The sequence below is a fragment of the Camellia sinensis genome, chromosome 14 (genome assembly GCF_055761805.1).
Source record: "Camellia sinensis isolate YWXY chromosome 14, ASM5576180v1, whole genome shotgun sequence".
Lineage (NCBI taxonomy): Eukaryota > Viridiplantae > Streptophyta > Magnoliopsida > Ericales > Theaceae > Camellia > Camellia sinensis.
The window spans coordinates 27,151,632-27,167,031 of record NC_138974.1 but is presented as its reverse complement, the minus strand read 5'-3'; the positions used below and the strand labels follow the sequence as shown (position 1 = coordinate 27,167,031).

General features: G+C 30.7%; 1 protein-coding gene across 3 annotated transcripts; it reads right to left on the bottom strand.

Annotated features, from left to right (window-relative positions):
* Nucleotides 1-5,097: 5,097 nt before the first annotated feature.
* On the bottom strand, nt 5,098-13,480 carry LOC114264040 (TMV resistance protein N). 3 transcript variants are annotated; one of them, XR_014350891.1, is made up of 7 exons: nt 13,159-13,480; nt 11,613-12,243; nt 10,260-11,364; nt 9,809-10,084; nt 8,348-9,724; nt 7,470-8,043; nt 5,098-5,501 (listed from the first exon to the last, which is right to left on the bottom strand). XR_014350891.1 is itself a non-coding variant. In XM_082906163.1 (6 exons), exons 2-6 carry the CDS (start codon nt 12,122-12,124, stop codon nt 7,594-7,596), a joined length of 3,720 nt encoding a protein of 1,239 aa, XP_082762289.1. In that variant the 5' UTR covers nt 12,125-12,243; nt 13,159-13,480; the 3' UTR covers nt 5,098-7,593. The 3 variants fall into 3 exon arrangements, 1 of the variants encoding a protein (XP_082762289.1); XR_014350890.1 differs by having other exon boundaries at nt 5,098-5,498; XM_082906163.1 differs by having other exon boundaries at nt 5,098-8,043.
* Nucleotides 13,481-15,400: the final 1,920 nt, after the last annotated feature.

Sequence of the window (15,400 nt, the reverse complement as noted above, 5' to 3'; positions counted from 1 at the left end):
GATAACCGAAATTCTTGACTCCTCAATTGCTTCCAGTAGTGCAGAACCAATATCTTCTCCTCTCTTGTTTAATGAACAAAGGATACCCTTGTATACTTTTCCTTGTTAGGTGGCTTGACTATACTTCAAATGTTTCTTACCCCTGAATATATATATATATATATATATATATATAAAGGGCTAAAGAAGTGATTTTTCTCTCTCATATACCATATTGAGGGTGTTTGTTTGGATTTTTTTAAGCCAATTTATAGCTTCTAACTTTGGAAAAGTTATTTTGGACTATTTGGTTAAACTTATTTCAAACAGTTTCTGATTCCATCAACTTATTTTAATTCAAAAAAACTGATTCTGAGAAGTTACTCAACCCTTGCTTCTGATTATTAGCTTCTGCTGTGGACATATTAATTTACGGTTATACTCTTAGATTTTTTTATTTTCATTTTTTAAAAAAATAAAAAAAAAGACTCAAATGGAATATAGATTATTATTATTATTTTTTATGAGAAATGCAGACAAGTAGTGAATAACAAAAAATAAAAGTTAATTGAAAAAGTTACTTCACAGCTTATTTAACAAACACTACTCAGCAACTTAAATCTATAATCCAACAGTTACACAAATAGATTAACAGCTTCTGATTAAAGTCATAATTTGTAATCTGTTAAGTTATAATTTGTAATCTATTTTAACAGTTACACCAAATGGGGCCATTATCCCCCCCCCCCAAAAAAAAAATATAATAATAATAATAATAATACAATAATTGATCTAATGGTAAATTAAGAGAAACAAATTCTAAAATAGTTTGATTATATACAACAAAAGCCCTATAAATGCAACTATAAGAAATGGACATGACACCCACTACAACATATAAAAGTTTTAAAAACCAAATTTTTTAGTCTCTGAAAGTGAAAATTTTGTTACAAAAGACATTTAGAAACCAATTTTTATCATCGTAAGGGCAGTCGTTAAAAGGTCGTACCGAAAAGTCAAAAACAAGACTTTTAAGAACAAAATTTTGAAAATGCCACTAATAAATAGACTTTTAGAGACAAAATAATTTGGTCTCAAAATGATTTATTTTTTAAGACAAAAAAATTGGTCCAAAAATAATAATAATTCATCACTAATGTCTAATTTTCGTTGCTAAAAATATAATGATGACACTTTTCGTAACAAAAATATTTTGTTCATAAAAAATAATCTTGTCCCTAAATTTTAGTTTCTAAAACCTTAATTTTTTGTGGTGACCACACTTAGTGGAAGTATTCACTTAGATTGGATACCACAAAAAAAAATAAGGGGTGGCTTTCCTCTCGTCCGTGATCAGATTGGAGGATACTGTTGAGTTTGTGGGGGCTTATCACGGGTCTCATTTTGATAATATGAACCGTTGAATATGTAAAAATCGTCGAGTACTATATGCTTGTAGAAAATCGCGTTGATTGGATATTGATAGTTACGTGATCAAATCAATTTTGTATAAAAAAAATGGACAGTGAAAAAATAAACGATTGACAGAAATCTGATCCGATAAAATAGCTATCGATATCCGATCAAAGTTTTTTTTACAGGAATATAGTACTCGATAAATTCTACACATTAAACGGTTCGAAAACGAACTAGGCCTAGCCCAGTTAGCCACCATACTTTCCTTAGGGCTTAGTTCTAAGAAGGTCATGGGTTCAATTCCTCTTAAGGGGGTTGAATGAAGGGAGTTTAAGCACTTAGGTGCTTTGCCATGGGTGTGGAGATTTTCTCCTATAGGTGCTAATTTAACAACTAACAACTAACATTTGTCGATAAAAAAAAAAAATATTAAACGGTTCGAATTATCGAAACAGAACTTGTGATAGCCTCTCATAGACCTAGCAGTACCACGAACTGGAGGAAAACCCAACCCAAAAAGTATATTAGTAATAATAGTGTATGTTTTGGATGGTATTTGTCACTTTTAAAATATTTTTTTGAGTATCATATGCATGACTTGTCACCTCTCATTTTTTTTATTTATTTAAATTACACACCTTAGTGTCATTTTGTCACTTAAAAAAATAAATAAATAAACAAATAGATGATAAATTACATCAATAGTTCTTAATTATATTTTGGCGCTTTTGTAATTTCAATTGGTTCAATTTTGATTTTAAATTTATGATTTTATCTCAATTTGGTACAACTGTAATCTCAATGTGGTTCAATTAAGTACAATTATTAGTATTTTTTAATAGAAAATGTGCACTTAAGCCGCATATGTATTATGCTTTTATAGGCCAAATTGTAAACTTATTTAACTCAGTGAGTTAACATCAACCAACTCAGTTACCATTTTTTTTCAAAAACCTTAATCGTCATTATCAATTAGACCAATTAACACAAAATATAAAATTAATAGTCAAAATCAAATTAACTAATAAAATTATAAAAAATACCTGCAAGGGACAAAATGATAGAACTACCAATGTAATTTACCCATAACTAAAATGAACACCATGTCTAGCTCACTTCATTTCCACACAAAAAAAAATGCACTTTCTTACTAAGTCACACCCCTCAGATGATTTTGGACTCGCATCCAGAAATTGTACCATACATCCCCGAGTGTGACTGTTTTCACAATGTGAACAACACACATCACTTGATTTGTTGATTTTCAAATTTTGATGGAACCACTCTTTAGTTTAACTAAACAAAAGTTGTGTATTGTTCATATGTGAACAAATTCACACTCTATTTTTAGACAATATGAAAGAAAATTTTAAGTCAAATTTTCATGAATAACAACAAATTTACCCTTCTTTGCATCTTTTAAACCTTAACTTCAATCCCAACTCACCCACCTCTCAGTGAGCAAGGATTCTCTCCTTGCCTTCTCTACTTCACTTCCTCCTTGCAATGGTCAAGATTTATTTAAAGAGAATTCAATGGTGTAGATCATTCCAAAAAAATTATTTTTTAATTTTTAATTTTTTTTAATAAAGTGTTCTGAGCCATTAGATTCTTTTAAGATGAATCTTGACCATTGCAAGGAGAGAGTGAAGTAGGGAAGGCAAGGAGAAGATCCTTGCTCCCTGTCAGCATCCCACCTCAACTCCTCCACCACTCCCCGACCTTTCCCTCCCCCACTGTCTCCCTCCTTCCTTACCCACAGTCCCCAACTTAGTGAAGAATGGATGAATAAAGCCTACGAGAGCAACAATACTTGCAGGATGAAGATCTATATATATGGATAAGGAAAAATTATTGGTTGATTTAGGGGCATTGTGGCCATACGCTGGCTAATCACAAACCCATGCCCTCTTGCGTTTCCCAATCAATTAATATAAAATCTTGGGTCCTATCATCTCCACCAATCAGAACACACGTGAGACATTACGTGGCGGTGGATCAAAACCAACCAATAGTTTCTCATGTGTAAGGCTGGAGATCAGTGTATATATTTACAAACAGGCTTTTCGTAGTTGTTGAGTAACATTTACAAAAATACTTACATATATATATATATAAATATTACCAAATTGAGCAATAGAAATGACAAATTAAGCATGAGCATATACATGTGTATCACAAATTATTGTGATGTACCCTGTCTAATCACAAATTGTCGTAACACTATTAAAAGATTACGTAATATTTATCACAAAAATTCCTAATAATTATTAGAAATATATATAAGGAGCATACTGTAGCGTTTCTCAAAAGAGGTAGAAGCAAACAAGTCATGATATGTGGTCGTTAAGGACTACTGAGCTGAGAAGGGCAGACGGGTTGGGAAAAAAAAAATAATAAAGAAAAATGAAAGATGAGGGAGAGATCGTTTTAAACTTTAGTACGTATACGTTTTTTTTTTTTAAAAAAAAAATTATTTTATGTGCCTTTGTTTGAAATGGAAATCCAAGTGTGTGCACGTGATCCAATCTCCATGATCATCATCTGCAAAAGAAAATTTGAGTTCAAAAGGAATAAATAGCAGAGAGAGAAAGATAGGAAGAGCTTGAGCATATGCAGTTATGGATAGATTTCTGAAATGTCGTGGAGGGATGAAAAAGAAGAAAAAAGGTGTGGTTGCTGAAAAATTATGCAGCACCGTGTGACTATGTCTTTAACTAATCACAAATTATTATATTTCTTGTTGTTTTTTAATTATAAATATAAAATTGTAAATCTCGCATAACACATCAATCACAACTCACTGGGTACCACGCCTCTAGATCACTAAATAACTTCTCATGATTGCTTGGTCTTCTCATGGGTTAGGTGTAGCTGGTTGTAGCAGTGCTTGGGGGTAGATAGAGACAATTCATTGTATATGTTATTGGTACCAAAAATAATAATAATAAACAAAGATTGTACATGGAAAGAGAGAAATGCGAAAAGTGAGCACAAGACATGGGTGTAAAATTGGCATATATAAAGAAAATAATAGAGTTGAATTACATTCCCAGTTTGGCAAGTTAGATTTTACCTTTTTTTTGAGTTAAAATTCGCAAAAAGACAAAATAAGCTATAATAACTAATAAGAAAAAATATGACTAAGGGGGTAGACTAATTAAAGAAAAACAAACACAAACAAGCCCCCTCGAGACCAAAAACCAGGGCCGGCTCTGGCCTATGGCCAGTAAGACCTGTGTCTTAGGCCTCAAAATTTTAGTCTAAAAATAGAGCCTCCAAATTTAGTAAAATGTTATAGACTCAATTTTTTTTTTTGCTTTTTTGTTTTAGGATCAATTTAAAGAGTCCCGAAATATTTTATTGGGTCTATGTATAGTTTATCCCATATTTATTTATAAGTGTAGTGTGACCCATATTTATTAAAATGAAAATATATATTAAAAAAATATATATTTGAACCCAAGAAGAACAATACATACAATATATGGACCATAATTTTTTTTTTTTTTACCTTCTTTATTTATTAGATTTTAGTGAAATAAATAATTTTGCCCTAATTTTTTTACCTAGGTCTTTATCAATTTAAATTGAATAATTTTTTCATAATTTTTTTGTCCTAATTTTGTTTCATTAAATTGTTTTATTTATAATTTTAATTATTATATGTGCATATAAATTTTTTTGTGACTACAAACAAATAAATAAAAAAATTGTAACTTATTATTTTATCCATAAACTTTTATTTTTCAATGTAAGAGAGGCTTTCATTTCTAAAATTCGCCTTAAACCCCCAAATCTGAGGGCCGGCCCTGCCAAAAACACAGCATATTCTAAAACTTTTAACAACTTTTGAAGCCATAGATACCTATTCTAACCTCCACAGGCCTTGGAACTTCTCCTCAAGAGCAACAAAACGAGCAAGCTTAAAAAGGCTTCTTTTTTCTTTTTCTTTTTCTTTTTCTTTTTTTTTTTTTCTTTTTTTGTAGATCTCGACGTTGCAAAAGACTGATCCTACAACAATGCAGACTTCAAGCATTATAACAGACATCGAAAAGCAATGGAGAGCTACGACCACCTTCAAATCTTTGTGCCCCTGCTAGCTGCTGAAACAAATTTTTAGGCTGCGTTTGGATCAATGATTTGTGAAGGGAATGGAAAGGAAAAAGAAAAAGAAGACGAAGCTCTATTTCTTCATTTTCCCCATTATTTTTCTTTTCCATTCATTAATTTCTTTTCAAATCTTTGATCCAAATGCAACTCAAGGGGAAAAAAAAAGTATGAATCACAATATGTAGGAGAGAATGAGAGAGATAACAAAGGAGACTGTGGTAGAGGAAAGACAAAATCTCACAAATTCAGATTGAGACAGCAATAATATATCCAAACACTTATTAAGAGGATTTTTAATTGTAAAATAGCACATCATTCTAGTGGAGTTTCTGTATAACTTTTATATAAGATTAATTTATTTAATTTTAATTTCTTATAAAAAAAAATTACTCCAAATTATGTGATGATGGTATTATTAAAATTATGAGCTACTGGGGTGGGATTTTATTTATTTATTTTTGGTAAATTACACTAATCTTCCCTTTGATTTGGAGAAATACAACTAGCTTTATAGTTTTGTCACAGGTACACTTATTTCTCGTTTAGTAAGACTAAAATGATCAAAACTAATATAAATATTGTGAAGACACGCAGGATAAATAAAGAAAAATATATAATTCAGTGTAAAAGATATTGACAATATCATTTTCCATCCACATGACTATAAAATTATTGATAAAAATGGGACTAAGTGTTATATGACATACAACTTTAAAGAAGCTTAATGTAATTATGCCAAAATTGTGGAATATGTTCTCTAAACCTCAGGGAAGGTCAGTGCAATTTACCATTATTTTTTGTTTGACTGAAAAGCTAAAAAAAATATATAAAAAAAACGATAATTACTTATGAAGATTATATACAAAAATTATTTGCAAAAGAGTAATACTATGTATAACCACAAAATAATGGGGTTCATATTCATAAATGCATATGAAACCTATTCACTTATGTATTGGAGAATGAGAAATAGAAGTAAGAAATATAATTATACGTAGTAATTTTTGTTGAAAAAAAAAATTACATTTTTCAAGTATAAAAAATGCCAAGACACTCCAATTTTCTACCAATGTAAGAGTTTGATATAAAATTTGGTAGAAAATTTCGTAACATTGCTCCAAAATTTTTTTTTTTTTTGAAATATGATATATAGGCTAACGTTTTGGATCTAATTTCTGGACCCAATGACGTATAAGTGAAATGATTTGTTGATGATTAAAGAAAATATGAGAGAGAATTGCTTAAGATATTCGTATTATTCACTACATCATTAAGTTGAAAATTAGATCTAATTTTTAGTCTAAAATAGCAATCCCCTAGCCTTGTTTGGCAAAGGTTTTTTTTGCATTTTGGGCTAAAATCCACAAAAAAACAAAACAGGTTAAAATAGCAAATAATACAAAATATCACATCAAATCAATAATTATTTTATTTTTTCTCTCACAATCATCATATCTTATCATCAATAATTATTTTATTTTTTCTCTCACAATCAGCATATCTAACTGCAAAAAAAATCAACCATCTTTCCAAACACAAAGGATGTGTTTAGTTTGATTTTAAAAAATTTGGAAAAAGAGTTTAGAATTTTTTTTTTTGTTTGTTTGGTTGTATATTTTGGAAATTGTTTTGGAGTGTGGGAGTTTATGATGATTTGATATTTTGTTGTAGTTGAGTAGATGTGTGTGAGAGAAAAAATAATTGACAAGGAAAGAGAAAAGAGAAAAAGTGATTGATTGATGTGTATGAAATAGAAAGTAATTTTGATTTTTTTTTCCAAAATCATTAAACCAAACAAAATTTTAAAAAAATTTCTCCAAAATTTATTTTTCAAAAACAAACCAAACAAGGCCAAATATTTTAACCTAAATAATTAAAAATTAAAATAACCTATTAAAATAATCAATTTTCCAAATGAGGCGTATGGATTTGATACCTCTTGCAAAAAAGTTTATACATACCGTTTGCTTCCAATGCTTTAAGTTTTATTATTAATCTGTTGAATCAACTTCTTTCGGTTGGATAATCAACTTCTTCCTCTTCTTCTTGAATGGCACTCGGGGAAGGTGATGAGATGTAGTCGGCCTATGCTTCATCATCCGTATCTAAATCAACCTCAAAAATTAATTTAGCCGCACACTTTTTTACCTGTATATGCTTACAATTTGTTATGAAGATCTCCACTTCATCCCCGCATTCTAATTCACTCATTGACGTAAAATTGAGGAACATCTGGTCTTCTCTACATAAACCATCACCGTAATCACGAATTATACATGTTCTCCTGTGGACTTTGTTTATATGGTATTCAAGACAAAAAAAACCTTTTTGATTGCATTTTTCATTGGAATTGGATCCAATGTAAATTACGCATACAGCCAAGCTCCATATTTTTTGATTTACAAGGGGCGGCACCTTGACAGATAAAGATGATCCTTCAGTTTGGTACTCGAACCATCTGGGAACCTCACCCCATGTAAGAAAGATTTTAGAATGATCTACAAAACCATGGATCGGATGGAACATACGATAATCCTGTTCCAATAAATGGTGCATTAGTCAAAGTACGTCCTAAATCTCTTTTTCTTACTAAGATATGCAATAAAAAATAAAATCCAATTTGACATCAGGAAAAAGAAATAGAAAGCCAAAGTGAAGGGGAAAAATAAAAAAAAAAAACAATTTTCCCTTTTCTCTTTGTTTCCCCCTCCACAAATTCAAGATCCAAACAAAGCCTTAGATGAATGAGACATTAGCAATTGTATTAATTTAGAATAAATAGGGATTGATTATGGTTCTTGAAGAATGATTTATTGTACCAATGAGAGAGAGAGAATACCTTAACCTGCCAGATGGCTGCTTTCATGACATTATATACAAAATTGCTCTCGGCTAATTTATGGCAGCCTTTAAGATACAAGGATTTTAATGAGAGCCCTATCAACCTCCAAATTGCACTGGGCATATGTGACAAATTGCAATTGTTCATACTTAGCTCAATCAAGCGATAAAGCTTACCGACGCTATCCGGAAGTGTACACAGATTGTTTCCATCAAGAACCAATTTTTCTAATGAGATCAAACTCCCAATTTCACTGGGTAAATATGATACATTGCAATTTGTCATACGCAAACAATCCAAGCGAGTAAGGTTACCGATGCTATCCGGAAGTGTACAAAAATTGTTTCCATCAAGAAACAAACCTGTTAATGAGATCAAACTCCCAATTTCACTGGGTAAATATGATACATTGCAATTTGATATCGACAAAAATGTCAAGCAAGGAAGGTTACCGACGCTATCCGGTAAGGAACGCAAATTATTTTTTCTAAGATACAAATCTGTTAATGAGATTAAACTCCCAATTTCACTGGGCAAATGTGATACATTGCATCCTCCCATGTTCAATGATTGCAAGCGAGTAAGGTTACCGATGCTATCCGGTAAGGCACACAAATCGTTTCCTCTAAGATCCAAATCTGTTAATGAGATCAAATTCCCAATTTCACTAGACAGATATGATACATTGCAATATGCCATGTTCAATATCTGCAAGCGAGTAAGGTTACCGATGCTATCCGGTAAGGTACACAAATCGTTACCATTAAGAGCCAAATGTGTTAATGAGATCAAATTCCCAATATCACTAGACAGACATGATACATTGCAATTTTCCATATCCAATCTCTGCAAGCGAGTAAGATTATAGATGCTATCCGGTAACGTACACAAGAACTTGTTTCCATTAAGATCCAAATGTGTTAATGTGACCAAACTCCCAATCTCACTGGGCAGATATGACATATTGACATTGGCTATCTTCAATGTCTTCAAACTTCTTAAACCCTGTAGTGAAAAACCAATGGAATCCACGTTCTTTCTTGGCAATGCCCAAGATGAGAAAAATGTGTACGCTGATTTTGATAGTGATCCTTTAAATCCAGCAAATTCTCTTAGTTTGGAGCAGCCCGAGAGATCAAGATACTCAAGAGATTTCAACATCAAAATCCTTGAAGGAAACTTCCCAAGTTTTTTACAATTTGCCATGTCTAGGACAATAAGTTTGTTGAGACATCCAATAGATTCGTCAATCTCTACCAACCTTATGCAGTTATCAATCAATAGTTCCTCAAGATTGTTGAGTCCAGAGAAGTTTGGGGTTTCGGTTAGGTAATAACAATGACTGAGATAAAGGAATTTCAGATTATTAAGATCCTGTCAAAAACACAATGAGAAAAATTATTTTCCACATCAGTACAATACGATTGATGTACGAAATGTAAAGAAATAATATTGTACCTTGGTTCCCTTCCAAACTCGTTTCAGTTTGCTATGACGCAAGTCAAGAGCAACCAACTTATCTATGTATAATTTCGATGGCAACCATACCAACGGACAACCATTCCAGCTTAGCCATAATAGCCTTCTAAAAATATGATAAAAACCTGAACTTAGGTGAACGTAATCGAGATGAAGAAGCCACAATTTGTTCATATTTTCAAAGGCCTTCGCATTCACTTGGACTTCTTTTGACTCGGGAAAGTTCAGGAAGAGGCCCTTAACTACTTCAGTACCCTAATAAGAAAACCCATGGCACAAAAAAATTACATTAGTTGGAAAACAAAACATAATGCCAAGTATATATTTGTATCAGTTAATTGTCAGAATTATGAATGTGCATATGCACGTGAAATTATTGCAAGAATTAAGCATCAAATATTAATTGGAAGTTCATGCTTATGGTTCTCACCGTGCCATATCTCAACACTTCGAGAACATCTTCATGATGCCACAATCTACTACGCCTTCCAGGCTCATCATTAGATTCTTTCTTGACGATTTCTCTGCCCATGTCTCTAATCATATCATGCATCACAAGCTTGTTCCCAGGCCCATATTTTATGAGACAACGATCAAACAGAATTCTCAACCCAATTTCAGGAAATAATTTACAGCCTTTTAATATTTTGATTATAAAATTTTGATCCATTCCAACAAAGAAACAAGCTATATCCAAGAATAACTCCTTCACTTCTTTACTTAACGAATTGTAACTTATTTCAAGTTTTTCTTGAATGCCTTTATGAGGAATTTTTTTCAATTTTTCTATTACACTTTCCCATTCCGGTATGCTTCTGATGCGAGACAAAAAGCAACCCAAAATTTCAAGAGCTAATGGAAGCCCTCTAGCATAGTCCACAACTTGCTTTGAAAGTTTCACATAGTTTTCTATGGGATGGTCTTCCTTAAAGGCATGCCAACTGAAGAGTTGAAAAGATTTGTTCTCATCCAACTCCTCTGGTGTATATATCTCGTCCACTTCAAAATTTAATGAAGACAAATCTCTCGTTGTTATGATGATTCTACTTCCATAACCAAAATAAGCTCGATCTATGGCTAATTCCTTCAATTGTTTAATGTCATCCACGTCATCCAAAACAAGTAGAACCTTACGATGCAACGCTCTCCGTATTATGACCTCTTTTCCTTGGTGAATATTTCTGATGTGATGAATTTCATTTTTGAATATATCGGAAAGAAGTTGTTCTTGTAATTTTAACAGACCATTTGATTTCTTCCAAGTTTCTCTGACATTTGCAAGAAAGCCGCTACCATCAAATCTACGGTGGATGAGTTTATACAGAGTTTTAGCTATTGTTGTCTTCCCTAGTCCACCAATCCCCCATACTGCAACAATGCGAACGAGATTATCATTTGACTCCATGCGCAACAACATTCTGAGTTTCTGCACACGATCCTCTAGTCCAACCGGGTGGTCTGCAACACTTAGATGTTCAAGATCTATTACATTTCCAACTTCCTCAATGATTTTAGCAATTAACTTCGCTTCATCTCTGCCAATTTGAGCAAAGTTAAAAAACAAAAGTAAGTATTTAGCAAATTCACGCATCTGGTGCTATGGCATTGGAAATTTGATGGACAAACTAGTTTCGATTTATTTTTATGAATAACGTAAATGATTCTAAATATAGCCTTGTAACTACAATTAAGATTCTACCTATACATCCAAATGAAATTGTTCCTAATTTGTGTTGTTTTGGATTATTTTAAAAGCAAACATTAAGAGGCTTGAGGAAAATACCCGTTGTACACGTTCTTCAAGTCCCAACCAGACAAATTAGCAGCCTCAGTAAGAGCTGCCCTCCACTTCTCCACCTTGCAATCTAAACTCTTTCTAAAATGTTCTTCATGCTTGGCAAATGCTTCTGCAAGGCTCCCCTTCTGCCCCCGCACGTCAGATGGATCGACATCATAAAAAATAGGCAGAATAATCTGATTACATGTCTTCCTGCACTTCATGATCTGCACAAGTTCATCCAGACACCACCTCGACATTGCATAATTTTTTGAGAACACAATAATTGAAATACTAGATTCCTCAATTGCTTTTAGTAGTTCAGAACCAATATTTTCTCCTCTGTTGAGCTTTGTGTCGTCTCTAAATGTGTAAAAACCATGTCGCTCTAAAGCAGCGAACAGATGACTGGTAAATTTTAAGCGAGTATCAATGCCACTGAAACTCAGGAAGACATCATATTTGCGTTGTGCAGTGGAGGATGAGGAAGAGGCTTCGTTTGCCCAAGAAGCAGCCATGCGTGAAGCTCAAAGATGAATGAAAGTTTGTAGACTGGTGCTTTTGTTTGAGGAACAAGGGATAGCCTTGTATACTTCTTCCTTGTAGGTGGCTTGTATATATTTCAAAAGATTCTTACCTTTGGAAAAAAAAAAAAACAGAAGGGTTAAAAGAAGTAAAATTCTTACAAATAACACTTTCTAATCGAAAATATTACAATTTTATTCCACAAATACATATTGTAATATTAATTTGGCAGTAGTGGTGGAAGCAAACAAGTGATCTGTGATCGTTAAAGAAGGAGATGACTAAATTTTTGTAGTCTGATTCCTAACGGTAAGAGAAAATATTTTGGTATTTTCTTAAGAGGGGGCTTAAAATCATGGCCTTTTGGAACTTGAAACTGTTGAAGACAGAAAATTGAAACTAAACCATTGCAGAGGACAACATAAGGGAAGCAATTGAAAACAATTAAACCAAGATCAATACTTCATTTCAATATTAAGAGCATAACCTATGTCTGATTCATGAACAAACACATGTTTTTCCCTTCAATGTCAATGAAGAAAAACTTCATAACTTACAAGTTTCATCAAGAACAAAATGTACATACAGTCATACATACATACATAATCTCAAAAATCATCTAAACTAAGCTCCCAAAACGCTAAAAATCTTCAACCACAGACAAATAGAAGAAAAATAAATTGCACATGAAATCACACAGACCAGATCTCACAGAATTGCTGTGGTAGAACGAAGAAAATAGTTTTTATCTTGCTGGGTACAAAATATTTTATTAATGGCAATAAAATAAGAGAACACTGTTGGGGACTCTTTGGATTTAGATTCTCTACCATATATGACATGATAGGAATGGAGATCATAAATCCAAAGATTGATAATTGTTATGTTAATTGTTTCTGATTTTAAAATTAAAATATATTTATGTGGCTCTTAAACAATCATTAATCCATGCAAATAAACAATTATCAGAGAGAAAAGCCGAATCCAAAGTTTTTAAAGTATACTCTTTTTTATCATATGTACGTACCTTGTTATGAAATGGAAATCTAAGTGTGTGCAGATGCTTCAATCTCCATGACCATCATCGGCAAAGGAAAATTTGAGAGTGAAAAAAAACAACAAGGTGAGAGGGAGGGAGGGAGGGAGTGCTTGAGGATGCAGTAATGGCCAGATTTGGGAATTGCTTGCTCTGAGAATTTGCTATAGAAAAGTAGGGAGAGGAATTTTTTTTTTTTTTAATTATTTTCTTTTATTGTCGGGAGAGTTCTAAAAGTAAGTTCCTGATAAAGAAAGAACAGAAAAAGAAAAAGAAAAAGTAAAGTTTGAGCGTGATGCAAAGTGGGAAAGACTAGCAACAGCATGTCTCTATAATTTTCAAAAAACTAATTTTGGTATTAATTTTTTGAATTTAATTTTTTAAAAATTGAGTTTTTTAATTTTAATTATTTTTTACTTTTAGTAAATATTTTTTTTAAATTTTTTTAGATGCACCTTATCAAGATGTATATAAAAAGTAAAGTATTTGTAAAAAATATTTTAAAAAATTAATAAATATACAAAAATACAAAAAATGTATTGAATTCTCATATTTTTTTAATATTTTTAGTATTTAGTGAATTTTCTAAATATTTTTTTACAAATATTATCCTTTTTAAGTAGATTTATGTTTAGTGTATTCAAAAATAAAAATAAAAAAATTACTTAGAATATTAAAAAAAATTCAGTAAAAACAAAAAAAAAATATGAAAAATAAAAAATTAAATTTTTTGAAAAATTAATCCTAAAATTCCAAACCAAACAAGCGAAATCGGAATTTGTAATGAAAAGCTCAAATTTATTTATGATTAGGTCTCACAACAAAGTTAAATATCTAAGATTTATTTGAAATTCTATGTAAATTCATCACTTTTTCTAAATTTATAAACTTTTCTGATGTACGCAAACTTGTTTGATAACTAGTTAAAAATTTTAAAATATATGTATATATTAAATATATCAAAAAGTCATAAAAGAATTAAAAAATTCTCATTATCTTTATTTTTTTTTACATATTTTTTTATAAAAAATAAAAATAGGATTTTTAAATATTTTAATTTTTTTATCTAATATTTTAATAATAAAAAAATTAATTACCTAAAAGTCCAATTTACAAATGTTATGGTAACTCAGATCTTATCTAAGATTTTTTAAACCAATAAGTCGTATTTAGTAAAAATAAGAATATTATCAGTTTTTTCTAATTTGTAAAACTAAGAATATTATCAATTTTGTATAGTAATATCCTAAATAATTGTTTCACTAACTAATAAAAAAACAGAATATGAGATTAAACGTTGTTGTCTTTTTACTTATTAGTTTGATTCAATTATCTAATAAAATCGAGAATATTATCAAAAAAAAAATTCATTTTTAAAACTAAGAACATTGTTAGTTTTTTTTTCATTTTTAAAGTTTTTTTTTCCCATTTTTGCACATCAATGTTCTATCATCATACTCCTTTATAGATACAAAATTTTTAGTTTTGCACAAAAAAAATAATTCAATATTTTCAAAAAAACAAAAAAAAAATTTGTACATAAATTATTTTTTTTAATTTTTAATTTGAAAGTTAATGTTTTAAAGTTTTGAAAATAAAAAAAAATCAAATTAACATGTTCCTTTATAGATAATTATAAATGACGAACAATTATTGTTTGAAATGTAATTTTGACTATCAAAAATTTAATAAAATTTGAAAGTCTAAAAAATCTTAGTTAATATTTAATGAAGTATAAATTCATAAATTAAAATTTGTGTGTAAATGTCTCAAAAAATAAACTATTATAAAAATTACTTTTCAAATCAACCTACACTTTATTACAATTTATAGTATTACACAAAAATGCGAGTCAAGCTTTAGACTATAGAGACCACAAGTAACTTCTTTGTAAGCAATTCTCAGTCTCATGGGAAACCACCTTTGCCTTTCGAAGAAATTTCTTCACATCTTTTTAGCAGAGTCTGTCATGGGAAACCACCGTTGCCTTTCGAAGAAATTTCTTCACATATTTTTAGCAGAGTCTGTCGGTGATAATAAGAAGAAAAAAAAAACAAAACAAAAGGTACTCCTTTCTCTAAGTCTTTGAATGAATTACAAATTAATAATTAAACATAATATTTAAGTAGATAACAAAATTTGATAGTTGAATCACATCTTTTACCTAATAATTATAAGCTGTGTTTGGTTTGATTTTCAAACCATGATTCTACACTAATAATCAACTCTCTAT

Coding starts and splice junctions, on each gene's coding strand:
- LOC114264040 (XM_082906163.1), bottom strand. CDS start 12,124: ATGGCTGCTTCTTGGGCAAACGAAGCCTCTTCCTCATCCTCCACTGCA. Junction 10,085..10,259: donor AAGTGTTGAGATATGGCACG/GTGAGAACCATA, acceptor TTTTCTTATTAG/GGTACTGAAGTAGTTAAGGG. Junction 9,725..9,808: donor GAGTTTGGAAGGGAACCAAG/GTACAATATTAT, acceptor TGTTTTTGACAG/GATCTTAATAATCTGAAATT.